Source organism: Hoplias malabaricus, chromosome 8 (genome assembly GCF_029633855.1).
Source record: "Hoplias malabaricus isolate fHopMal1 chromosome 8, fHopMal1.hap1, whole genome shotgun sequence".
Classification (NCBI taxonomy): domain Eukaryota; kingdom Metazoa; phylum Chordata; class Actinopteri; order Characiformes; family Erythrinidae; genus Hoplias; species Hoplias malabaricus.
Window position 1 is genome coordinate 23267382 of NC_089807.1, and position 27696 is coordinate 23295077.

The 27696-nt window shown below is 37.3% G+C and overlaps 1 protein-coding gene across 6 annotated transcripts in view; it reads left to right on the forward strand.

The window, feature by feature from the left end:
• The window catches only part of LOC136706130 (signal-induced proliferation-associated 1-like protein 2), a 174608-nt gene that overhangs the window by 121796 nt on the left and 25116 nt on the right, over positions 1-27696 (forward strand). For 3 of the 6 annotated variants that reach the window (XM_066680068.1, XM_066680066.1, XM_066680069.1), the window contains 5 exons: positions 6707-6964; positions 11630-11779; positions 12150-12259; positions 14812-14894; positions 17220-17614. In XM_066680068.1, coding sequence (XP_066536165.1) covers positions 6707-6964; positions 11630-11779; positions 12150-12259; positions 14812-14894; positions 17220-17614 — 996 coding nt within the window. Of the gene's footprint in view, positions 1-6706; positions 6965-11629; positions 11780-12149; positions 12260-14811; positions 14895-17219; positions 17615-19015; positions 19177-19865; positions 19870-24106; positions 24546-27696 lie in introns of those variants that run through there. The other 3 variants (XM_066680071.1, XM_066680070.1, XM_066680067.1) reach the window with 3 other exon arrangements.

Consider the following 27696-nt stretch of genomic DNA (forward strand, 5'->3'; position numbering starts at 1 on the left):
TTTTCAGCAGACTAAGCAATAATTATAAAATCTCTTGTGGTCAAATGAAACATTATGGTTAATATGACAGTAGTAAGGACACCAGAAGGTGCTACAACATTCTTATATTATTTTATATATAAGGTTATGGTTGATCTTTTACTACTCCATTGGGAATCATTTTGGCATGCTTATGAAAAAGTTGGTACTTTCTACAAGTACTAAGCCCAATGGGTATGAACTGATGCTACAGTGAAGGCCAATGTACCTGAATTGTTCCTGCAACAGGTGGCTCTATAATAAAGTATTTGCACTAAAACTTAATAATAAGGGGCATTGAGATATATATGTACACAGAAACCGACGCACGTCACAGAGTCAGACACACATCACAAACACAGTCACCTAATCCTCACACGGACTGTCAGACACATTACACGCTATATACATCACAAAGTATCTGACACTGCACAGACCCACTCAGCCCAGTTGTCAACTACTGTCAATACATTCTTTCACAAGCAATGTATACTACAGGAGTTGTCAGATTTAACTTTGTTGCCATATTAAGCCAGTTTGTGCTTGAACACTCAGATAGCCACTAGCGGCTATATTTTAGTTTTATTTAATTAATAAAACTTCACCCCAGTCCCTTCTGCTCAAGCTGAGTTTGAGTAATGTGACACAATCATCACTTTAATAAAGCTTCTATCTGCTTCAGTAGCTTCAATGTAGCAGGCTAGTGTATTGGTGTGGCTGTATTTCACAAGGGTCTTGCTACATTTGGCATAAGCATGAGAAATTCCACTTCAGCCCTGCAGGTCTTGCTGGTAGGGACAGAAAAAAAAAACCCAAAACAAAAAAAAAGCCCCCTGTCCTTATAGATTATGTGCAAACATGATTCAGATAGGTCCACTATGTCCTTGCCTACACAAAAATCCTCTTAAACCATTTATGCCATGATGCATGATGACGCCCTCATAATCTTTGCTCACAGAGCACCAGCACAACCCAAACAAACCAGTGCTGAAGCATGGTGACATGGCCTATGACACTGTAGAGCTCCCAAAACTGTGAGTACCCTAGAAAAGTGTAGACAGCAAAAGTCCCTGCTTATGTCTTATTGATGAACAGCTGGTTGCAGAATCCAAATGGTGAATTAAAAATGATACCAGAGATAGTCAACTAAGGGCATGCTGTTATAAATTTCCATACAATCTAGGACTGGGCAATTAATAAAAATTAATCAAAATTCAGAACTTCTAATTAATGTAATATTGTCTATATCAATAATTTATTTATTTATTTATTTTTTTAACCTACTGTTCCCCTGCATGTAGTCATATGATTCTGCCCCATCGAGTCTACCACATGGAAGCAACATGAAGGAGAACCTAAACACAGAGCCTATAAGCAAACATACGAGCAATTTGAGCAGCTTGTTCCAAAGAAAAACTGTGTCTGTCATTTGGACATGTTTTGACTTTAGTGAAGATGACACTGAACTTAAGGAAGTGAAATGTATACACTGAAAAAAAAGGTTTTAGCAGCCAGCACTACTACAGTCCATCCAACAGATTGTCTGTTAGCATTTTGGGGGTCTTCTGATTTGCTTCTGCTACCTTTACATTGAGGAAAAACTCTTGTCTGCTGTGGGTGATTCAAATTCACAACCATTAGCTCCTGAGAAAGCAATATTCTGTAAACTAAAGGCCCTGATTCATGTTAATGACATGCACAAGATCTGTGAATACTGGTCTGGAAAAGGCATGTCTGTTCTTGAAGCCTTATATTAAGGCATTTGGAATGATAAAAATATATTGATATTTTTATCAAACATCTCTATCTCTGTGAAATATCTCCCTTACACTTATAGTCAGCAATCTTGTTTTAAGATTTTCACTTTAAAAGCATAAAACATTTTAAGAAAACAAAATGTAAACTTACCTCACCATTATTGCATATCCCTCCAACACATGCCTTTTTAAGGCTTTGCAGTCATCCTCAGTCGTGGGCCATATAGAGTCAAACAAGACATGGGTCTAATATTAGCCTGACCCAGAAAGTCAATTTATTTACACAGTAACAGCAGGAGATGGCCTATGCAGTTATGGGTGTTTTTTTTTTTTTCTTTACTGCAGAAATCATTGAATAACAGTATAGGGCCAGGTAGCCATTTGTCAAATGTATTTAGTTAAATGTTAAATAAAGTTTAGTTTAAAATTTGGTTAAATAAAATAGTTAAGTCTTTATAGTTCAAATGGCAATTAATTAAAAGACATTCTTATAAGATACATTCATGATACACACTGGCCCTCCAGCTATTAGAACAGATATATAAAACTTTATTGACACCCCTTCTAAGGTCATAACACTATAAGCCTGTTTCCAAAATGTTGGGAAATTTTCTAAAGTGGAACAAAAAACAAAGAATTTATTTTTTGTTAATTTCTTAAACTTTTATTTAACTGGCCAAATAATCTAACCAAAACAAAATCAGCATTTTTAAGGAGGCTAACTGTTGCAGATTTGCAATAGTAAATTTTGTTCCTTCTTGCTTGTTTTATAACTTCAGCTGCTTAGCCATCCATGTTCACCGCTGTCTGATTGCCGTCTTATGTTTTCTGTTAATTCCTTCATAGCATAAGCATTTTATGCTAAAAAGACACACTGTCATGGCACATGCAGAATGAGGCCTGACTTTGTATTGCGGAAATAACCATGGATCTACAAGGACATGCTTCTGTGAATCAAATCAAATTTATTTATGTAGTGCTTTTTACAACTAAAGCTGTCGCAAAGCAACTTTAGATAATTTGTATGAATACAGATAATTTGAATCAAAGCCCAATGCAAGCAAGCTGAAGGCAATAGTGGCAAGGAAAAACTCCCTTGAGGCTTGAGGAAGAAACCTTGGGAGGACCAACTGGAAAGCCAAGAGTCAAAAGGGTGAACCATCCTCCTCTGATCAAACTACTGATAGAATTTAAAGCTGTCACCAGTTAAGTGTCATTATGTCACATGTTATTATAATAAAAATAGTAATATTAATAATAATAACTCTGCCTAGTGGCAGCATGTATAATATGAATAATAAAGGTCCTAAAATGGAGCCTTGGGGGAATTCCAAATCTCTTTTTTGTGTGAGTAGAGGAGACATTATTTACTTTTACAAACTGGTAGCATTCTGTAACATAAGACTTAAACCATGATAGGGCTGTTCCTGTGATTCCAACCATGTTTTTTAGTCTTTCTAGCAGAATAGTATGGTCAATTGTGTCAAAAGCTGCACTGAGGTCAAGTAGCACCCGCATGTATACGCAGCCATGATCAGAGGTGAGAAGAAGAACATTTGTTATCTTAGAGTTGTTTCGGTGCTATGGTGTGGCCTAAAAAATGTTATTCTTATGCAGATATGAGCGAAGTAGTTGGGCCACAACTTTTTCTAAGATCTTCTATAGGTATGTAATTGGATAGTACACTAGGATCAAGATTCGGTTTCTTGATCAGGGGTTTAATAACTGCTAGTTTAAATGCTGTGTGTTCTTGACCAAGTCTAAGGAACAAATTTATGATTGTTAAAAAGGGAATGACTATAACTGGTAAAGCTTCTTTAAATAGTTTTGTTGGTATTGCATCAAGTGTGCAGGTCGTAGAATTTGACGAGTAGATGTTTTTCTCCAGTTCAAGCTGTGGAAGTGGGTCAACGGCATCTAATCGTTCTTCTATGTTTTGTTCTAAATCATCCACACCAGATGACAGACAAGCTGGATTTATTAATATGGCATTTATAGTTTGTCTAATATTTTCAAGCTTGTTGTTAAAGTCCATAAATGCATTGATGCTGTGAATGGCTGGGATCAGTGGATCAGTAGCTGCCTAGTTGTTTGTTTAGAGATCGCACTAAATGGTACTCTAGGATTATCTTTATTTATTTATTTATTTTCAATCAGGGAGGACAGATGTGCTGAATGCTCATTGACATGTCCTTCTGTATTCTATAAAGCTGTCTTTCCAGGCACAGTGAAATACTTCCAGTTTAGTCAACTGCCATTTCTGCTCTAATTTCCTTAGTTTCTTTTAAGGTGAGAGCTTCTTCAGTATACCACGGAGCACGTTTTTTTCAGTCATTGTTTTTATGCTTAAGTGAAATATTTCTGAAGTACTCCCAATCCCATGTGGATGCATTCATCCCAGTAGTTGATGGTTTCTGCAGTGCCCTCTGTGGGCTCAAAGTTCATGCACATTTTACAGTGATAATATTGTCATAATATTGTGTATGGTAGATTGTGAAAGTGTGAGATTCTTTGCAGACTTGCACTGAAAAAAATCTTTTTAAAGCCACCACCCAGGCTTGCTTGCAAAAACTTAGCCTTTGGTGGGTGCATCTCAACAAATTATTTGTTAGATATATTATGTACTTAAATGTTTGTCGGTAGGAGCCAGGATTCTGATTGTCTCCTGTTTGTATGTAGTGCACTACATATTTTTGAGTGCATTAACACATTAATTTGCATATCTTGAAGCTCCTACCAAGATACAAACTGTGAAATGATACAATCCAGTTTTTTTAGTGATTTACCAATTTACAGGGTATAAATGTCATTCAATTCAAATTCAATGAGTCTTTTTACAGTTCATAATATCATGAAGTAAGTGTCTGTGTATGTGTGAAGGGCAAGGGCTGAAACTGCTGTTGAATGTGGGTGACCATTGAGCCTAAGTCTCTCTGGCCCGTCAGCACTCTGCAAGGCTTATACGTCAGGTTTAGTGCCTACTTGGCTCACTTTGGACCCCAGGCAAGCAAGTAATATTAACTACTAAATATACTGATTCCAGGTAATACAAAAAAGCAGAGGCAAGCCGAGTAGGTATCATGCAATGGGAAGCACCCTTTGACATCCACAGGTGGTAGGGTTTGAACAGATATCCAGCCCGGTTGGTAGCTGAGTGAGTCCCGGTTGGGAGCTGAGTGAGACCTAAAGCAGTCTGCAGTTGCTAGTTTGAGGACTTAAGATAATTTTGTTATGTTTTATATGTGTGCAAAAAAAGTGAAGAAATGAATGAGTACAAAGACAAAAGGAAAACAAGGCACACGGTTGGATTTCAAGCAGCCATAAATGCCACCCCTCCATTTCTTGTACAGAGCCACAATGTTTATATTGTCATGTTCTTAATATTTCATGTCTGTGCCAGCTTCTGTTTTCATCTGTGTAGATGTGTGAGAACGAGAGAGGCACCCTGACGTAGCTGCCATGTGCTTCTTGGCAGGCAGCAGTGGAAACGAAGCCTGTATAAATCTGGGCTTGTAATGCGATCTCATGTAAACTTGAGACTTGTTGCGGGTTTGAACAATCATCTCTTCACTTCATCAGGTCTTCAGCATGACCTGCATATGGATTTGTTTCAGTAACTGAGACATATTCTTACACAAGCAAAGAGGTGCAATTACAGATCTAAAGAACAGAATAAGCTTACAAATTACTTAGCCAAACAAACCTGTAAATGCATACTAAGCTGAAGACTGCAAAAAAAAAAAAAACTTAATGATGGACTACAGACTGTTGATTATTTCATTGATTTCTCACTATGGTAGGTCAGGAGTTTCTGGTTTCAGGTGAAAATGAAAACAGGAAAATAACTTACAAGAGCAAGAGGCCCAATAGACGTGAAGTAAACAGATAAAATGCAGAACAGCTGTGGAGATCGTCTCTGCTGGGTTCTACTTGACTTTGTTTATCCTGCACTGAAGTTAGTGACATGTGGCAAAAAGGCTTGAGGGATGCATGCTTAATCTGTTTAATGACTCTGCTAGCTGCCTTGTTGAAAAGGCCATTAATTAAGTCATGCTCTGGAGTACTTAACACTTCCTACTTTGTTTACACGTCCTGCTTTGTTTACACGTCCTGCTTTTGTGACATGCTCTTTGTCTGTCAGCATCACCTCTGGAAAAGGTACAGAGAAAATGAAGAGAACTTAAATATCACCTTGGTGGGTTTTTCTCCTCCATAACCATGCCATTATGTTGTAATCAGAAAACCAAAAAAACACACAACCATGCCACCAAAAATAACAGAAAATACAGTACTGTGCAAAAATCTTAAAAATTCAGATTTTTCAGAAAATTCAAAAATACAGAACTAGGCCAGAGTTCAACCTGTGGGCTTCTCAGGAAAAGTAGACTTCCACAGAGAGATGGATCGCAGTGTTTAACTGGTTTAACAAATACTGACAACTTTCTTCTGGCCAATTTATCTACACGGCGTCTCTGTTTATCTTTAAACCAAAATGGGGCAGATCTCTGGATTTTTAAAGCCATGAGTTTGTGGTTTATTTATTTATATTTGTCTCACTAATTTTAGATGAGGTGAATTTGTGTCTGTATTTTTTTTTAAAATCTGAATTGTTTTTTAATATGAATTTTTCAAATCTGAATGTCATCACCTCAAAATTAAGTTAGTCAAATGCCATACAAATATAGTTCAAATATAAACTAATTAGTTAAATATAATTAAAATATTCTCCAGCTCTTTTGTTATTTTATCATAACTATTAAATTGTAACTGTTACACATTTAAAAATGATTATTTTATTTAGGAAAAGGTAACCTAAAAATTTAGTTGCAAAATGGCAAGCCACAATATATTATTGCCATTCTTTGAGTTCTTCTCCCAAAAGTTTTTCTCTAAAATGACATTACTAAAAAGTGCAATTTTTCCTGTTTCAGAGGTTGTTCAGAGCTATACCGCATTCCCATGGTGGAATACAAACTGGACAGCGAGGGCACACCCTGCGAGTACAAGACCCCATTCAGGAGGAACACGACGTGGCACAGAGTGCCCACCAATCCAGTAGGTCATCCCCTTTCCTGTGGGTCACCCACACAGTGCCCTGAGAGAGGCCAGTACCAGGCCATCCTCCAGCACAGTCAGGCCTCTATCCCACGCAGCACATCTTTCGACCGGAAGCTGCCGGACTGCTTGAGGTATTCCAATTCTTTCTCCTAGATTTTCCTTCACAGGAATGATAAGTGTTTATCATATTTTTCTCTTTTCCATACACACAAGAACAACAGGCAAATGAGTAATATTTATAGACTGTCAGAATAATAGTCACTGTGGTGGTACCTTTTGATACCTTTTACCCTCAAGTGCACATATTCATACCTTGAATTAGGGCACAAAACTGTACCTCATTGTATTAACTGTTAATTAATATACCCAATTTTCTTATATATATCTTATATATATCTCAAGGATATATTAGGTTCTTAAATTTAACACAGTTCTCTAATGAAATATTCACCTCTTTGTTGTAGAAGAGAATTCATGGTAACACTTTACTGTAGGGTGCAAGACACCTACATAAAGCCTTTATGACAACTGACATAAGTATACATAAACATTTATAAACGCTTATTCCAAAAGGCTGTACTTGTCATAAAGGCTGCTTTTGTCAACTTTGATGTCAAGATGATATAACAACCATGTCAAGTGACATAGATTGTTGGTGATATTAGGGTGTGTCATAAAACTTTCTGGGGTGACATGACATCATACATTATGACACCTGTAACTTTTTAGTTGTTGTTATGTCAGACAACAGTGATGATGATGTGACGTTGCTTGCCAAATGACATTGGCTTATGACATTTTTAGGATTTAGATTCGTGTAATCTCACTCTGTTTTTGTTTGTATTTTTTTTTTTTGCTTTACAATTTATGACATTTATGAATACTTAAGCAAATACCATGACACCTTTTATTAAAGTGTATCTTTTTCTAATTAAATGTGTTTAATCCCTTTGAGCAGAAGAACGCGCCCATGCATCCATTTAGACCTTTCGCTATGTTTCTACTAATATCTTGGCGATAACACAGTGCAGAAATACAGTTCCAACACTTTCTGTATGTATAGAAACTGACCTTTCTATTGCATTTCTGTACAGGACTTGTATCATGAGTTGTGAGCCTGCTTGAGACACGCCTCCACTGCTTCTCACCATGTGTAACTGGTGGGTTCACTTGTCGGTCATCTGCATCTCTTCTGTAATTGGTGAATTTGTGTGTCCGTCAATGTTTTTGTTTGAAACTGACCAATGGAATATCAAGAAATCACTAAGCACTTACCCATCCGTTCAGTTACCGTCCATGTTTTATTCAGTCGACGTCAGAGAAATGGCTTAAAAATGTTTGCATGTGCTGAAATTGGTGCAGCGATTTTTGAAGCAGCGACGAGTAGAATGAAGCTTCAGATACTGAGGGGTTTTATTGATATGACGAAGAGGAATATGAAAACAATTTTTTCCATTTGAAGACAATGTCTCAGTAATGGGGGACTTAGTGCTGCTTAATGCTGCTTTTATGTGCAATGCATTAAACTGATGTGATACAGTAGCCATGAAGTTTGACAAAATTCTGTCCCTTATTAATGTTTGTTGAAAATAATGTTTTGACTGTAGATTTCATCATACTGCTCTGTGCCCGAGACATTTTTAGAATTGTATTTATTTAGTTGTGTATATGTGTAACTTTAAAATAAATGGAGATCTCCAATAAACCACATGCTGGATGTATACACCAGCCCTCATAACCTCAGCAGTCACTATCAACCTCACAGCCACCAGCAGCACCAGCCTGGCTGGAAAAAGGTTTCTCTGGGCACAACCAACTTTCACAAAGCCACCAGCATCCCATGTACCATCTCCTTTAAAGAGTGTGACAGACCTTTACTGTTCCCAGCAGCCACCACATCCTTTTCTGCCTGTTACCACACCCCAGTCCTTGTCAGGAGAAATGCCTCTATCATGGCTGTTACCTGCACGGCTAGCAAAGAGGCCCTATTCCACCCTGGCAGAAGCAACTTCCCTCCAGCCATGAGAACATCATGCTCAAATGCCCCCACATACACTGCAGCCAGCTATGCTGTCTTGGAAGGCAGAAAAAGACCTAGACACCGGCCCCCTTGTCTCCAGGCTTCGATCAGTTCGAACACCAGGGCCACAACTCGGTTCCACCTCTACATGTACTGAACAAACACTGTCAAAATATAAACAAGCAGGCTGCTAAAATTGTCACAGGGCAAGAAATACAAATGGACAAACTTGGAGGTAGGAGTTTTTTTATAATGACCTTTTTCACAGTAAAATTAACATTTAGCTACTATTGGAAACACCAAGTACTTTTACAGAGTAACATTTATTAATTGACAAACCATGAATATTTACACAATAGACATTTACTAATGGACAGACAATGATCTTTTATACAATAAACTTTACTAATAAACAGACAATGAACTTTTACACAGTGATGTGTTATAAATGGTTCATTTTGTCAAAGTTGAATGAACATTTTGTTAAGTAGAGTGATAAATGGCATTTTTACTAAATAAACGATTTGACAAAATTTCATTTTATTACATAGTTATACAGTATTTAATTCATACAATACAAGTAAAATACAAGTACAAGTACTTTAAAGCTTAAATAAATTAGCAAAAATTGAGAATTTCCTTATACCCAAAAGGGTTCAGTGTAACTTTGTATTTGAATGTTTATATGTAGTTATTTGAATAAGAATCCATAAATATATTATAAAGAATAAAATAGAACTCACTTTACTTAATGGTCAGTGAAAACATACATGAAGGTGTCATAAGTGTCATGGTACTGCGTAAGGATTCATAAATTTCTACATAAAAAAAAAAAAAAGTCTTCCCATTTGTTATGGGATGAACATTTTCATGATTCAGTAAATTAGGTGATGATCTTCACCACCACAGAATGTGGAACAGTGGATGTCAAAGCAAAACAAAATACATAAGTGTGACTAGAGGAATCTAAATGCTGAAAATCAAGTCATGGAAGGACATATCAAGAGTCCAGAAGTTGAATATGCACTATGCTGATTCTTACCACCTGTAAGGTAAGAGTTATCTGCTTTCTGCCTCAACAGGAGGCCACCAAATTACATAAAATATTGCAGTTAGCATTCTGCACCATTATTCTCTTTTTTAAAGAACAAGTAAAGCATTAATGAGTTCATGTATGATGGGACACAACTGTACACAATTTTATAGTCCTAAGAATTGTAAATTTTCTGTATTGCATTTTTCCTTTTAATAGACACCATTTTCCAAAATGTAGCGTAAAGCCTCATATGTTTGTCCAGTGTATTTATTACACAGTTGTTTTCATGTCATTGTTGCATCAGATTACTTGCTGATGGTGCAGAGCATCATCTTGAAGTTCTCACATGTGATTTTACTTGCCAAATGAGAAAAACTGAACATCGCTCTGTCATGTGACATAACTATAAAGAAAAAAGAGGTACGGCATCAGCTACAGCAGTCATAACGTACTTTGTCATGTCACCCCAGAAAATGTTATGACACACCATAATGTAACCAGATATCTATGTCACTTGACATAGTTATGTCAAATTGACATCAGAGTTGACAAAAGCAGCCTTTATGACAATTGCCTCCACTTGGAATAAGCATTTATAAATGTTTATGTATGCTTATGTCAGTTGTAATAAAGGCTTTTTGTAGGTGGCATGTAGCCTTGAGAGCAGCACACTACAGTAAAGGTTCAGAATTGATACAGAGCTAAGTCAATGACATGCATATTTGAATATGAATTTCAAATATTTTATTATGTTTGTCTGAATTTTGAATTTTTTATTATATATGTCTGAATAATTTCTATTTGAATTATATTTGTATGGCATTTGAAAAATTGAGGTGGTGACATATTCAGATTTGAAAATTGTACATTAGACATGTATATTTCAAAAATTCAAAATTCAGACAAATAATTCAAATATTCAAAATTCAGATTCAAGAACATTTGTCATTTATTTAGCTCCATAAACTTAATGTATCGTTATGGAACAAAACTGGGCTTTAAAACCACATTTACACTGTTTGTATTTTAGTGAACAATGATGTACCTAAACTGTATCTTTTTTTCTGAGAGTGTATGTATATAGCAGCCATGAAGAAAAAGATAGTGTTATAGAATTTGTTTACTGCACACAATTTGAAGCATAAACTTATAAGAAAAGTTATAACTGCATGTTTTTCATATGTATGCCCTGACAGTGAAATAATAATAAACATACAATAATAAAATACTCAAAACAACAAAGGAAAAACCCACGAATGTCCTGATGCTGAAAACATGCTTAACATCTATGAGGTTATTTACTGCAGCTGACACTGATATCAGCATTTGGGGGTTGGTTAAATCTTTGCCTTCTATTTGAATAAGAATCTCTTAATTTGGGGAGTAAAAGTTTCAGAGAGAAAATTAGCGTTCAACACAGAATTTGTAATGGAGAAAATTAACCCTACAGCACAACTCATGGCTCCAACATGGAAGGATTAAATGTGATAGAAGATGGAACAGGAGCTGTGTGTGTGAGAAAGAGAGAAATGTTTTTTGCCAATTTTGTTAAAGTAATAAAGACACAAAGATTCATTGATATTACTGTGTTGATATATTTATTTTGGTAAATATACCACTTAGAACACAGATCAGTGAATTTAATGAGTCTCTCTCTCTCTCTTTCTTTCTCTTCTCTCTCTCTCTCTCTCTCTCTCTCTCTTTCTCGCTCCCTCTCTCTCTCACTAACTCACTCTATAGGACTTTACAGGATATGGAAAATCCTCAAATCTCCTGTAGCAAGACAGAAGCCAGTCAACACTACCGGGGTTCACCTAGTAACCAGTCATCCTCCAGTGATCCAGGTCCATGTGGGAGCACAACCTGGAACCAGCAATCAGGATACGAGGGGTATGAGATGCACACAATAACTTAATTATTGTTGGCACAGCAATCTAAAAACTGTTATAAAAGACAGGTACTGGTGATTGTGAGGGTTTCTTCTTCCTCCAAACACATTTAAAATATTATTCAAAACATATAATGCTTTATTGACATTGTTTTACATTTTAGCATTTATAAAATGGAGCATTTTTAACAATGTATTTATAGATTTATTCATAGGTTATATGTCTTATACCAAATATAAAATATTTTTGTTTTTGTAATGTTTGCATTATGGTATGGCAAGGTTATTCAGATTATGTTGCCTTTATATAATAACAGACCAGCAGAGCCTGTTGACTCAAAACACATATATAATGAGTTGTTTGTCCTACAGTTGCCAGTCACCAATACTGCACGAGCATTCTTCTGAAGCTCAGGCCATGCTGGGAGATGGGGAGCTGTTGAGAGAAAGAGAGACCACACTAGAGAGAGCACGCTCTGCAGGTATGACATTCAAGGACAGGTGATTTATTTATTTATTTACCACCCACCATTTGTAAAGAATCCTTGGGTATGTAAAAAGTCTCTGTATAATACATTATTATTATTATTATTATTATGTTATACAGTTCATTGTTATGACTTGTTATGCACTGTATGAGATGTAAAATCAGACAACTACACAACTGTGCAAATATGAAATACAATGAGAAGTATACCAAAGATTATTATGATTACACTGATTTTTAGTTTGAGGCCTGCAACACGTTCTAAATATGTTGGGACAGGGGCGTGTTTACCACTGTTACATCACCTTTCCTTTTAACAACACTCAATAAGTCTTTGCGAACTGAGGACACTAATTGTTGAAGCTTTGTATGTGGAATTCGGGGTCTCCATTGTCGTATTTTGTGCTTCATAATGCGCCGCACATTTTCAATGGGACAGGTCTGGACTGCAGGCAGGCCAGTCTAGTACCTGCTCCCTTTTACTACAAAGCCATGCTGTTGTAACACATGCAGAATATGGCTTGGCATTGTCTTGCTGAAATAATCAGGGACGTCCCTGAAAAAGATGTTGCTTGGATGGCAGCATTACCCATGCCATGGGCATTAACACACACCCCCACACCATCAGAGATCCATCATATTCTGCTTTTATTTAAGTTTTACACAACGTCCCAACTTCATTGGAATTGGGGTTGTGTTATCTAAAATAATTGATGTTCTCAATATGCACGGTGCTACTTTTATATATAATTACACATACAACAACTAAGAAGTAGTAGGTGTGTTATGAGCAAGAGTGAAGAGCTTTTTTACAGATGTTCCATTTGATCCTCTGTATTTGTTAAATCAACAGCACATATGATTTAACATAATGACATATATACATTAACTGGTAAAATTAAGTATGGGATAATGACCTCAAATACAGGACTGCCATGAGTAAAGGGTTAAGAAGAAAAACATCTTTATTTATCCCCTTAGGAAAATTGCTTCTCTGCATTTGAGCAGTTTGGGGGTTAGGTGCCTTACTCAAGGGCACATCAACTGTGAATGAATTTTTCCTTGCCGGTCCCGGGAATTGAACCAGCGACCATCCGACCTCAAGCTTGAACACTGAAATGGTTCTTCAGATTGATTTAGAATGTATATTGTATATGGTTCTATGTAGCGCCTTTTGGAAATTGGTTCTAAATAGCACAGAAAATGGCTCTTTTATTCTATCAGGTTGTAAATACTAGCAATAGAAGAACCCTTTCTAGTGCTCTATTGAACCATTTTCAAAAAGGTGCTACATAGCACCATTCAATACATTCAATCATTGTCTGTAACCACTTATCCGGTTCAGGGTCGCAGTGGGTCCGGAACCTACCTGGAATCATTAGCCGCAAGGCAGGAACACACCCTGGAAGGTGTGCCGGTCCTTCACAGGACAATTTACACACACACATTCACACCTGCGGTCCCAATCCACCTACCAACGTGTGTTTTTGGACCGTGGGAGGAAACCAGAGGAAACCCACAGAGAACACATCAAGCTCCTCACGGACTGTCACCCGGAGCAGGACTTGAACCCACAACCTCCAAGTCCCTGAAGTCACCGTTCCACTCTACATGGAACCATATCCACACAACACATTCTTCATCTGAAGAAATATTTCAGCATGCATATGGAACACAGTTCTTTTCAGAACCACTTAGTTCTTCCATAGTTCTTTAATGTCTTTTTTAAAGACTATACAGAATAGCACTACTTTATATAATAATGTTATTTGGTTTTATAATATTATTAGGGGTTTCTTTGAGCAAATGAACTCTTACCGCTCAGATATTTTTAAATCCCATTTTATTAGTTGCCTAAAACCTTTGCACAGTATTTTATGTAAAGGCCCTTGAAGAATATGAAGTCATTATTCACTGTTTAGTGGCAAGTTGTGGGTTCAAGTATGTCTGGATTATGTGCAGATAGGTACAGCATTTCTCCCCCTGCTTGGATGATACTGTCCCACCACTTTCTTTTAAATGCAGAAATGGAAAAATGAGAACATGGAAATGAGAAAATTGGAAGTTTCCTGAAATACAGATTTTAGAGGAGCTGAAATGATAAACTAGAAGAATTAACACCAAATTAAATTCCATTTGTTTTCTTACTTAACAAATGAAAAAATTCAATTCACCTAATTTTCTAATTTTTAAAGATTAGGTTTCAAACTGTCAGAAATTTGAACTGATAAACAGTTCACAGACCTGTATGCCATAGATATATTCATTTTATTTTGCCAAATGTGATGTTTGAGAATTGGTTTATTTTGCCACCATTTGGTTGGCGCATTTTCTTTATTTCATTTTTTTGTAACTTCAGAAAAATGATAAATAATGGATATTGTGAGAATGCCTTGAAATTTCTTGATGTTTTACTTGGGTCATATCTTCTAGATATTGCCCAGGCATAGGTGAAAATGTCAACTGCTATTCATATGCTACATGTTTTCAGTCCTCCTGTGGGTTCTCCCATGGTCACTGTCGTTATTCTTGCTGTTCCACTGTTAGAGGCCAAATGGCATATCCCCTCCACAAAGATCCTCAACTCGATGAAAGAGAGAGGCAAGGACTCCCCAAATAAATTTGCCCAGGTGAGTCTGCTACAAGCAGTGATTGTAAACATTGTATTTGCCTCATCATCACTTCTGTTGCAGTGTTCAGTGCATTTATGTTAAACCTTTGTAATGTTTTTATGAATTCTAGATATTTTATATATTTTATTTATTTTAGTTATTAATAAACATTCCTTACTTGTATTTTCATTTCTATTTTTTTTGTCACTCAGACATATCCCCCTGCTAGTCTAGCTGTCAGTGTGTATTGGCTTCACTCTGATGAATGAATGGAGATAAGGTCAGCCTGCCCTTGGTGCTGCTGTTCAGTTTTGCTATCAGAGAGACACACTACAATCTATACTGGTGTCAGGCTCCAATTTTTCAAAGACAGGGTCACCTTATTGTTGGATGCTCATTTAGCCCATATGTCTTTGTTCCTGTTGCTTTCTATGTATAATCCTGTCACTCATTATTTCCTTTCTCTTGGTCCACATCAACAGTACCCATGGTCTGAAATATAACAGATTTTTGCTGAGATTGTATTACAACCATCCATATGATGAATACTAGCCCTCAGCCTCCTGAGGTGTGTGTGGATGTTCAGTGCTGAGAAAAATAGAAAGAGTGAGAGTAAATGAAGCATTGTGCTTCCTGCATTAAAATACACTAGTGAATGTACATGGATGAAATATTGAGGTTCAGTCTCACTCGGATACATTTCAAATCTACACACTCTGCTTGTTATTCAGGAGAAGGCACTTCTGGGCTCCATTAATAATTAAATTGGATTGCCTCTTAGCAACAGCCAGAGGGGTGGGGGTGGGGGTGGGGGTTACATATTGCAATCTCTAAATGATCACTTTCAGTGTGAATATGTTTTCTACAGTGTTCAGCTTCTGTTTTGTGAAAGACCCACTTTTACACTCTTCTCCTTCTATCTCCTTCTGGTTCCGTCTTTAACTTGTGTCTCAGACTGTATAAAATATAGCAGTCTTTGTCCTCTGGGACATCTCTGTACATCAGTCCTGTTAATTTATTATCTGCAAGGTAATTGCTAAAAGGCACTTTAAATTTGCATGCATTACCAATTGTGAATTTGCTTATTAGCTGACAGTAATTACTTTTGCTGGACTTGCACTGTTGTACTGTGTGGTGCAAATACAAGAGCTGCCATTAGGAGTGAGTAATCAAGCTGCCACAATTTTTGCAAGAACTGTACAGTATCTTTCCACTACATTATCACTTTAAAAAAAATAAGTAAAAGTAGTATCATAGTAATATTAATTGTTAGCAAAATCATTGATGACTTATTTTTCACAGCGAAAACTAGACAAGAAATAAAACATAATCATGCAACAAGAACTATGATGAAATGTTTTTGTCAGCAAATTTCAACTAAGCAAAAATGTGAAAAGTGTGAAAAGTGAAACTCTGATAAATGACCTGGTATTTCTGAACTGAAAACAGAAAATCGCAAAGAAATAGCCCAGGTGATGACAGCGACAGGGCAGAATAGTGAACAGGAGTCGACTCCCATATAATCAATTCTTCTAGCACCTGCTGCTGTGTTTCCGAACTATTCCCTATTCACTAAATAGTGCATGTTTTTGGGGTTGTGCCATTTTTAACTAGTGTCCGAAAAACATAATGGACAACTCAACAATCCCACAATGCACCACAAAAGTAGTATATAATTTATGTATACTAGCAGATAGAAGATTACACAATTCACTGCGTTGTTTGGTAATAAACCTGCAAATGAAATGGAATTATTTCCCCACAATAATGCACTATATAGTGGATAATATAGGGAATGGTGAATAGGGAGGGATTTTGGACACAGGGTGGTCATGGACTCTTAAATTCAACTCACCCTGTTTTTAACCTGGATCCTTATTTACTATTCCCTATATTAATCACTACAGGGCACTATCATAGGGAGCTGAATGCAGGGGAGTGAATGATTTTGGACATTTCCTCATGCAGGATTTTACCTGGATAACATAGGTTGTACACTACCTTGCTTTGCATTTTGTGATTGTTTGAGTGCACTGAAAATTGTGAATTTAAAATATTAATGTAAAAAAAAATGCAACATATGTAACAATTTTTAAGCTACTGTTTATTGAGGCTAGTAAAAAATAATACCTCTAAAATAGTAAATCATTAAAAATTCTTGACTAAAATTAGACTTTTTTTTTTTTTTTTTTTTTTTTTTTTTTAAATATAATGAACTTAAACTAGACAATTTTTTTGTTTGTTTTTGTCGAATAAAACTAATACACATTTTGGTCAAAACACCAAACCAAAATCACCTGCCAAGGTTAACCCTGATTTGAATATGTGTATATATGTTTCTAGCAGGGTGGAGAAAAGAACTCCAGCCACTCCAGCAGCAACACTCTGTCCAGTAGTGCCTCTAGCAGTAACAGTGATGAGAAGCACTTTGGTTCGGGTGACCTGATGGACCCAGAGATGCTTGGCCTCACGTATATCAAAGGGGCATCCACAGACAGCGGAATAGACACAGCACCCTGTTGTGGACCCCCTCCACCCCCAGGAGTGGCAGCTGCCGCTGTGGCCCACATTATGCTGCAGGGACACTCATGGACTCCGGAGCATCCCAAGGAAGGAGGATCGGGCAAGGAGCACACCAAGCTATACCTGCCCCAGGGTTACACTCCAGCACTTGCTGTGGGGGACAAAGCCACAGATGGCAGCATGGGCGACCTTAGTGAGATCTCCTCACACTCCAGGTGAGAGAGATGGGATAGTAACTTCATTTTAATTATATATTTAATAAAGTGGTATTGGTGAGTATAGGGGTTGTGACTGCGATTAATGGATTCACATGCACCAGTCCTTTAGACTTGCCTTCAGCCTTTTAGCTTTATACCTGTTATGAACACTGGTCTGTAATCAGATTTTTGTTCATCTTTTAATAATTTTTTTAAAGAATATTTTCTGAACATACCAATTCTGTTAAGTGTATAAAAAGGTTTTTTTGTTTAATGTATAATTGTAATACAAACTTTCTCCAGTTCTTTTGTAATTTTATGGTAACTGTTTTGTAGTATTAAACATGACATTGTCATTTCATTTAACAAAACATAAGCTAAAATTAATCTTAAGTAGAAGAATTTATTCGTCATTGCATTTGAGTTCCAACAAGGAAAACATGATGCAAAATCATGTGCATCGATTTGTTCTGTTCTTGGAGATAATATTGTATCCAAAAGTGTGAGGGTTTGGTTTAGACAATTTAATTTAGATGATAACAAAAGCTTGAACATAGCGTATTAATACTTAACTCTCAAAGTTTCTTTTAATAATTTTAAAATTAAAATTATAGATTAAAATGTAAATTATAACACAATAGTTGCCATAAAATGACAAAAGAGAAATATTTTTTGTTTTTTCAATTGGTGTCAAGACATTTCACTGCATCCTCATTCTGCTATTGTAGGAAAGACATTGCTCTGGAGCATATCATCCTGAGTGCTGTGTATATTTTGTGCACATGCCTAAGCAGTAATATAATCAAATGAACAAAGTGTAGTACAGTGGTAAGCCTCCAGTTGGATTTGTAGACATTTTTCCATATTTGGTGCTAATGGATTTATTGGGGAATAATTATAAATCTTGCTGTTACTTATTCAGTTAGGAAAGTAAGCAGTTGCTTGGGAATTCTGAGTGAAATTTGTCAGTCTGTTTGCAAATGCTGATTTTTATTCTTGATTGCAACAATACGAGCCACATAAGTGACATTTAATATAACAAAAACAAAGTAAAGTGCCAGGCACAACCATTATAGTATGCATTGAAACAACCTTTGGTAGGGTGGTGTATGTCATGACACAAAAAAAAAATAGTTAATAATCAGAAACCAAATATAGGTCTAATAATATATATTAATCTTACCAGAACTGTTATGTGCATTAGTCTAATCGGCTAGGTTTGTGTGTGGCCTACAGGGTCACAATTTGGGTTTACAGTGGAAGCAGCATGTCAAAAATGAGGTCACAAATGTTCAGAAATTACTCTGACAGTATTATAAAATATGTGCACAAACAGCTTATGTTATATTTTGTTTATCCGTAGTTTATGGTAAAAAGCTTGATTTCATGTAGTGTTATTCTCTGGTCTGTACTGGCCAGTGGTTCTCATCATTCCAGTAGCCTCCTGGCCCATGACTCCAAAATCAGCTCATCTCCAGAGTCTTCTAGACCTGGGCCCAGCACTGAAGCTCACACACACACCAGCTGCAGGGCAGCAGAGGACAGGCCCAACACAGATGAGCCCCCAAAATTATCTGAGTGTGGATGAGTGGTTGGTGTGTGTGTGTGTGTGTGTGTGCGCGCGTGCATACATGCCTGAGTGTTTGTGTGTTAATAAGTAGTGTAGAAAAGTGATGAATTAGTGCCTTAAATGTAATTAAGAACCAATGATTATTTTTAAACACTATGATTCCAGTGGTTCCCAAACTTTTTCTGCAGTGTCCTCATTTTGTAGATGAGAACATTTTTGAGCCAAACCCTGCCAAACCCACACTGACACAGAAATAATTTGCTTCCAGGCTCCACTGGAATTTATTTACAAATTTTTAATTCATTCTAAACTGCAACATCTTATTTATCAACACAATAAAAGTGACAAATAAACATTATAGTAGAATTATTAAAAGTGATGAGCATTGTGTCTTATCCATTTGCCTTGCTGCAGCCCCCCTGCAATAGTGCCACACCCTTTGTTTTGGGAAACACTGCATTACAGGTAAAAGTTGCACAAATCTGATTTTGTGATGAATTCTGTTTTTTTTTTTTGTTTTTTTTTTTTAACGCACCTCCTCTGCTGTTATATGATTGTATTATGTAACCTATGTAAGACATGAATCTGAACAGATCATGCTCCTAAATGGCCTTGTATACAAATAAGTATGGTGCTCCAGGCTCTGACCAGAAGGAAATGTCAGCTCTTTCTTTTTTTATAATGAAAGAATGAAAACAGACGGGTGTTTTACTGATCAGGGCATCATCACAAAATTACCATTTTCTTTAATCCAAATGAGATTTTGGAATTAAAATTCTTTAAAGAATATTAAAACATAAATTGATGTTTCTTTCGTTCTAAGCATGGGAAAGAGAAGGAGATTGGTGCTGGCGTAGAATAATATTTCCTTGATTCATATATATGCAGATTGAGCCAAATATGAACAATATAAAATTGATAGACAACTTTTAAGAAAGAAGCACTTTCCCTTTATGTCTTATAATAACACTTCCACACGTTTTATATTCTAACAAATGAGAGGCAGGAACCTGGATTAAGAAGTTTCACCTAGTATTCATTGTCCAATATTTTTGTAACAAAAAGAAAATACTTAGACTGAGCAGTTTCCATGTCCTGAATATATCAAATGTCCACAAATCATTCTCAACCATCATGGAGTGACATAAAAGTCACATGAAGTCTGATCTGGCCGTTCAGACAATTAGATTGCCACAAATCTCATATGGATTGGATTTCAGTGCCACATATGAAAGTGGGCCAAATCTGATTTTAAAAAGTCAGATTGAGTGCAATTTGTGCTATTCACACAGCCACACAAATGACACATCTCTCACAAATGAAGAAATGGATGGGATTTGGGCCACTTTTACCTGCTGTTTGATTATAGCCCTAGTGACTAGGTAGATTCTGAGATTGTACTAAAACTGTTGTAAACATGGCATGCAGACACATTCATATACTGAGTTATTGAGGGACTACAAAGAATTGTGATTATTCCTCATGCAAGTTGCAGTTTACAGAATAAATGCAAATAAAAAAATATGCAAGGTAATTTTTGGTGATAAAAATAACTTATTGCTTTTTTAACTTTGCAAGAGATCACAAAAGTATACAGACGAGATGTTTTTAAAACTTTGACTAGGTTCTTGCAGAGGATACTTTTTCATTGTTCAAGCAGTTAATATATTTCTTATCACACATACATTTACATAATCAAATTGTCTTTACAGTTAATCTCCATGTTACTCGTGGAGCAGTATTTCTTAGGAAGCAGTTCAGTTGACCTTAGCCCCAGGCTTTGGGACTCTCAGTGGATGTTGTCTAATGAGTGTCCAAGTTTAAATGTGCCTTCAGAATGCCCAGCTGCTAAAAAATAAACATCACAAGCCCAGTGTAGATCAAAGCTCTTTGAATTCAGAGACTCGTTTGCCTGTCCTGTCAAATCACATAAATGAAATTTTAAGAACAGCTTAACCTATCTTGGTTCTCCACTCTACAAGATGGTTGCAGCTGGCCCTAATTAAAGCAGACAGTTCCAGTTCCTTTCTAAATCAGCTCTATAACATGCCAGACAAAATAAAGTTGATGAATGTCACTTCATATTATTGATGGGCTGAATATCAAGCCTCAGGCATTGTAAACCTTCCTGCCACTGGGTTACCCAGGGGACAAGGAATAAAGAGATACTCTTTCCAGTGCCACTGTAGAATACTTGGTCTTGTTCTGTGGATTGTTGAAGGGGGAAATATATAATATTAGTACAAGTCCTGAAAAGCCCCTAAAGTAATTGAACACAGAAAACTTTCCCTTTCACTTTGTTGATAATCTCAAGGCTACATTTTGATAACTTTTAATTAGGGAGGTTTATTGTACCATATTTTAAAGGAACAATATGCAAGATTCATGGTTTTTGCTCCTAGGGCTCCCCCTAGTGTAATATTTGTTGTACTGAAATCTATAGTGATGGAGGGGAGTAATTTCCTAGCCTCCCAGAAGTTACATATGGTGCTTTTCCACTGCATGATAGCATGTGTGCAAACACACTCTCTTTTCGGACTGTTCCACATAAATACACATACCCACAAATCGGATTCAGAGCTGGAGTGTGAGGGGACGTGTTTAGAGTTGCCAACCATCCCGGATTTGTCAGTTATTTGGACACTAAAAGACATGTTCTGTTTTGGATCAATACAAAATATTCCCTATTTTTGAGGTTAGACTGTTAAAACCAGTGATGAGTTTGAGACAGACAGAAGCTAGAAGCTCCCTAGCTCTCCCTCAGCTGCAAGGAGGGACAGATACTCCACAACTCCTAAACCAAGAATGCACTTCTCATTGGTTGTCACTTTTATTTTGCCAATCAACAGCCAGAGTTAGCTACCATTTAGTGCTGCAGACAATTGAGTCTCAGTCCATCCTACAGTGGTTGGTTTTGCAGTGGCACTGAAGGTATGGAGGACCAAACCTTCCAAAATGAAAAATAAATAAATAAAAGTGGAATTAAAGAAAGAAGAAAGAAATGAGGAATGCAAAAACAAAACAAAATTTAAAATATATATTTAATATAACATCATTTATAATTTGTATATTTATGCATATTTTTATTTTGTGCATTTATTTCTCAATATATTTATTTCTGTATCATTTACTATTTTTATTAATTCCTATATGAATGTACTTTTTCTGTATTTATATTTTTAACTTTTGTTTGGTTTACTTATTCATTTACTAATTCATTTATTTATTTCTGTATTTCCTCCTCAATAGATGCTAATGAAGGGGCATGTTTTTCACATTCAGTCCAGAACAGTGTGGTTGATTCTAATTGAAGTGTCTGAGTGCACAAATGTCACAGTGCAGGTTGGTGTCGGATCTGCTCAGAGAAGCTGCTGCTCACCTTAGTGAAATGGAGCAGTGTATGTATCCGCTTGTTGTGTGTGATGCCATGCCATTTCATGGGTCCGATCGCACCTTGGTCCCATTTCATACATTCAGAGACATGTGTTTACTGTTTGAATAAAGCTGAATGTCTCAATCAATCCTGCGATCTCACTTTAGGAGTTCAGAAAAATGAACAAATTCAATGTAAAAGGAAGCAAACATGACTTTGGCACCACTTTTTGCACATTCGCAGCTCATTCTGTGAGTTGCCGGCTGGACTGACTGTGCTGCTCCATCTCTGGGAGCAGAGAAGCTGTCCCAAAGGACCCGTGTCTCCTGCTGCTCCATTTCTGGGAGCAGAATAACTGCGGGGAGACAGCTGTCTCTCTCCGTGCATGGTTCGTCCCAGTTTTCTGTCAAGTTGTGCTATGGGTAAAACAAGGCCGAATAGCGCTGATGGAGCAAGATATGTACAGTTGATCTACGGCATCGGGTATTGATCAACCAATAAGAGTGTTTAGACTCTGTGATATCATTTATGGACAGCCCCCTTATTATCCTAGAGCAAGGAAAAACTTAAAATAAAGAAAAAATAAATGTGGGAAATAAATGAATGCAAAAAATAAATAGTTATAGAAATTAATGAATAATAAATAAAAGAAACCAAAAAAATATATGTTAAAAAATGTAAAAGTAGGAGAGAGTAAATTAAATACACATGTAAGTAAACAGACATTTTAATCTATGTATAGTTTTATTCATAATTGTTTTCTGGGTTTTTAAAATTTATTTTTATATTTATTATCATTATTATGGAGGAAAGTTATTTTATTGAGTCATAAAACTTTATTTATTTATTTATTTTAATTTTGGCAGGTTTGGTATGAAAGCAACAGGTCAGAGCTGAAAACTGGGAACTAATGTTGTTAGATGTAACTGATGTTACCATTGTGTCCTGGCAAAATTACATTTAATTTCTTCGCATCTGTAGATGAGAAGGGAACGCAAGGCATACGAGCAAGAGATGCTGTGTAAAGTGTACAGTCCCACCCTGCCCCTCCCACCAAATAATTTTGCCCACCCACTTTTGACCAAGCCCACCCAAAGTTCAACTTCTGGCTAGCCCACTGTTTGTACATGGCTGAAGTTTAACTTGTCTAATTTTTTATTCACTGTTTGAAATACCACAGAAACTCATTTGTTATTCAAGCTGTTTTGTAGCACTCTCTCAGTTAGCAGTTTTGCAGTTAGCATTTCTCAGCTTTGGAAACATTTCCACCTTTGGTAAGCCTAACCAGCAAAAATTAGTCAGTATTACCCACCTGTGATATCAGGAATAGAGCAATACCCTCATCTCATTCCATGCTTTTCAAGATTTGGATGACTCTTGTCATTGTCTAAAAACTCCAGATGCTTTTTCTATGCAATGAACTAAGAGGGAGAAAAACCTAGCATACCAGACCAAGACACTTTGGCTTTTTACCCATTTACAGACACTTATTAAACAATTAGACAAGTTTCAAGCACTGAAACAGGCTTAAATTCATTCATTCTCTGTAACCACTTATCCAATTCAGGGTCGTGGTGGGTCCAGAGCCTACCTGGAATCATTGGGTGCAAGGCAGGAATACACCCTGGAGGGGGCGCCAGTCCTTCACAGGGCAACACAGACACATTCACACCTACGGACACTTGAGTCGCCAATCCACCTGCAACATGTGTTTTTTGGACTGTGGGAGGAAACCGGAGCACCCGGAGGAAACTCACGTGGACACGGGGAGAACACACCAACTCCTCACAGACAGTCACCCGGAGCGGGAATCGAACCCACAACCTCCTGGTCCCTGGAGCTGTGTTTTTTTTTTTTTTTTCTCCCTCCAGATACAGACAATGAGAACAGACCTTGCATGCAAGAGAATAAAGTGCACACGGCATACTTAAAACTCTCTTGCTTGTGATTGATTTTATGCTGTAAAGTGGTGTTCCAGGGTTATGAAAACGGCTTTGTAATGCAATTACCACCTTTTATTGTTTGTTTTGGCCTTGTATATAATGTTATGTAACTTTGCCTCCAGTCTCCCAATACCATTCACTGTTATTGCCCTGCCCTAATTAAATTTTTGTATCCCTTGCTCCATTCTCTTGCACAGTGGTATTTTTTTTATCATCATATTTTTTACCATGTGCTGTATACATCTAAACCTATCAAGGCAAACTGCTGATTAACTCCAATTTTCAGATTTATTTTCGGGCTTCTTTTCATTAGAGGAGCTGAGAGCCTGTTGTCTTTCCTTCTAAAAACAGTCCAGGTACAACACTTGAGGCCCGTTTATGCTTCTGTCTCTTATCTAAGCCATAAGCAATATGTAGGTAGCATGTAGCCACATACACTACTCTGAAACTTACACAGTAGTCTCACATGCACCTCCCCAGAAATGTATCTGTGTTAGGACATCACAGACCACAACAGATGTGAATAGTCCATAGCTGGACTTAACATAGATGAAATTGAGAAAGACCAAAAATTAGAACTCCTCCATAAAGACATACACAGGCAAATTCATGGCCAGAGATTTCCTCAAACATTGGTTTGGATGTAAGGGAATATATGAAGATGTAGAAGAACTTGAGGGGAAAAATACAGACACTTCCAGGATTAGTTACCTTTCTGGCGCTACATGTAAACTAAACTGTTACAAATAGCTCCCTACTTTTTGGTGGGCATCTGTGGCCTTAGGTTAAAGAAGTGAGCTTGAGGCCAGCAGGGCACAGGTTCAATTCCCAGGACTGAAAGGAAAAAAAATGTCATACTTGGCTGAAGTGCCCTAACCCCATAATGCTCTCGTTGCTCAGGTTGTAAATGTGTGTTTCACTGTAAATGTGTGTAAATCCACTGTCACTGTTTTGTGTGAAGTATTGCTCACTAGTGTGTTTTTGTGTGCCCTAGCATGTATGGGTTAATGCAGAGAAGCAATTTATAAGGGCATTAATAAAGGTAATTCTTCTTGGTGCACTTCACAAATGATAAAGCGGGGGAGGGAGATCTGAAGCTTAAAGCCAAAAATATAAATGTTTAATTTTTTGACATACAATCCACTTTTTGAATGTAGAAACTATTAAAAACTATTAATTAACTATTGCCCTGTGAAAGACTGGCGCCCCCTCCAGGGTGTATTCCCACCTTGCGCCCAATGATTCCAGGTAGGCTCTGGACCCACCGCGACCCTGAACAGGGTAAGCATTTACAGATAATGAATGAATGAATAATTAACTATTAATTTATTACCTCTGCTGTGCACTGCATAGGGTGGAGGAAGATATTTGGGATTCAGCTTTAGTATATTGGCAGTGTAAATTCAGAGCATCGCAGACACATGATTTGATGCAGAATCATAAATTAACCTGATGTCAATGTGTTTTGCCTTACTGATCTAATGGTGACCTTTGCCCTCTGTCTCCTGACCTTACTTCCTTATTCACCGAACTGAAGTGCTGTGTGCCTTGATTCAGCCATGGCAGCATTGACCCAGGGAGTGTGACTTTTCTCAGCAAAGACTCAAGGAGTGTGAGCTCTCTCTCTCGCTCTCTCTCCCTCCCTCCCCCCCATACACACACAAATACTACTTCACAGACATGTGCCCATATACAACCTGAGGCTAGTAGGACAGAACGTGTGTTGGACTACTGCTAGAAAATAAGTGCTAACGTTTAGCAGGGCCCACAGGCCCCTTTAAGTATCACCTCTTAGTGACCCACATAGTTATGACTTTGAATTATATATATAATACCTTTATTAATCCCCTTAGATAAATTGCTTCTCTGCATTAACCTGTACATGGTATTGCACACACTATATACAGTCAAGCCCGAATTTTGACTTAAATTTACTTTTATTCAACCAGCAATTTTATTTTTGACCGGAAACGACACAGGCATCTCCCAGGATATAATACAATGATGTACAAGAGGCATTATTGTGAAAAAAAAATATGTTTCTCAGCTTTTATTCACATTTGAACAAAAATGGCATGTCCAAAATTATTCATACCCTTTGCAAACTGCCACAGTCTATGAGGAAAATCCAAAGTTCTATACCATTCCAAATAGTCCAAGCTGTTTTAAAGCATCCTAATTACCCTGATTCATTGGGAACAGCTGTTTTAATCAACTCAACAGGTGAAAAACAGCAGCTCTCTGCAGTTGGTTTGTGGACAGTCATGGCTAAGACAAAGGAGCTCACTAAGGACCTGCGGCTGTGCATTGTGGCCGCTCACAAGTCAGGAAAGGGCTATAAGGCCATATCAAAATGTTTTCAAGTTCCAGTGGCTACAGTGCAAAGTATTATTAAAAAATACAAGAAGTTCCGCACTGTGGAAAATCTCAGAAGATGTGGTCGGAAGCCAAAAGTGACACCTGTGCTGGCCAGGAGGATAGTGAGAGAGGTGAAGAAAAATCCAAGGATCGCCACCAAGGCCATCCTGGTGAATCTGGGCTCTGCTGGTGGCAACATCTCAAGGCAGACAGTCCAATGGACACTGCACACTGCTGGGTTCCACTGACGCAGACCAAGGAGGACGCCACTTCTCCAGAAAAGGCACACAAAAGCCCGCTTGAGCTTTGCAAATGCTCATCTGGACAAAGAAGAAGACTGGTCTGGTCTTCTGTTTTATGGTCAGATGAAACAAAAATGTAATTATTTGGCCACAATGATGTGTCCTTCATTTGGCATAAAAAAGGAGAAGCCTTCAACCCTAAGAACACCATCCCCACTGTCAAACATGGTGGGGGGAACCTAATGTTTTGGGGGTGTTTTTCAGCCAATGGACCAGGGAACTTAATCGCATTAATTGGCACCATGAAAAAACAGCAATACATCAAGATTCTCAACATCAGGCTGTCTGCAGAGAAACTTGGCCTTGAGAACCAGTGGACATTTCAGCATGACAATGACCCAAAACACACAGCAAAAGTGGTGAAGAAATGGTTAGCCGACAAAAACATTAACGTTTTGCAGTGGCCCAGCCAGAGTCCTGATTTGAATCCAATTGAGAATCTGTAGAGGGAGTTAAAGATCAGGGTGATGGCAAGGAGACCCTCCAACCTCAAAGAGTTGGAGCTCATTGCTAAAGATCAATGGGCAAAAATACCAGTGGAGAAATGCAAAAAA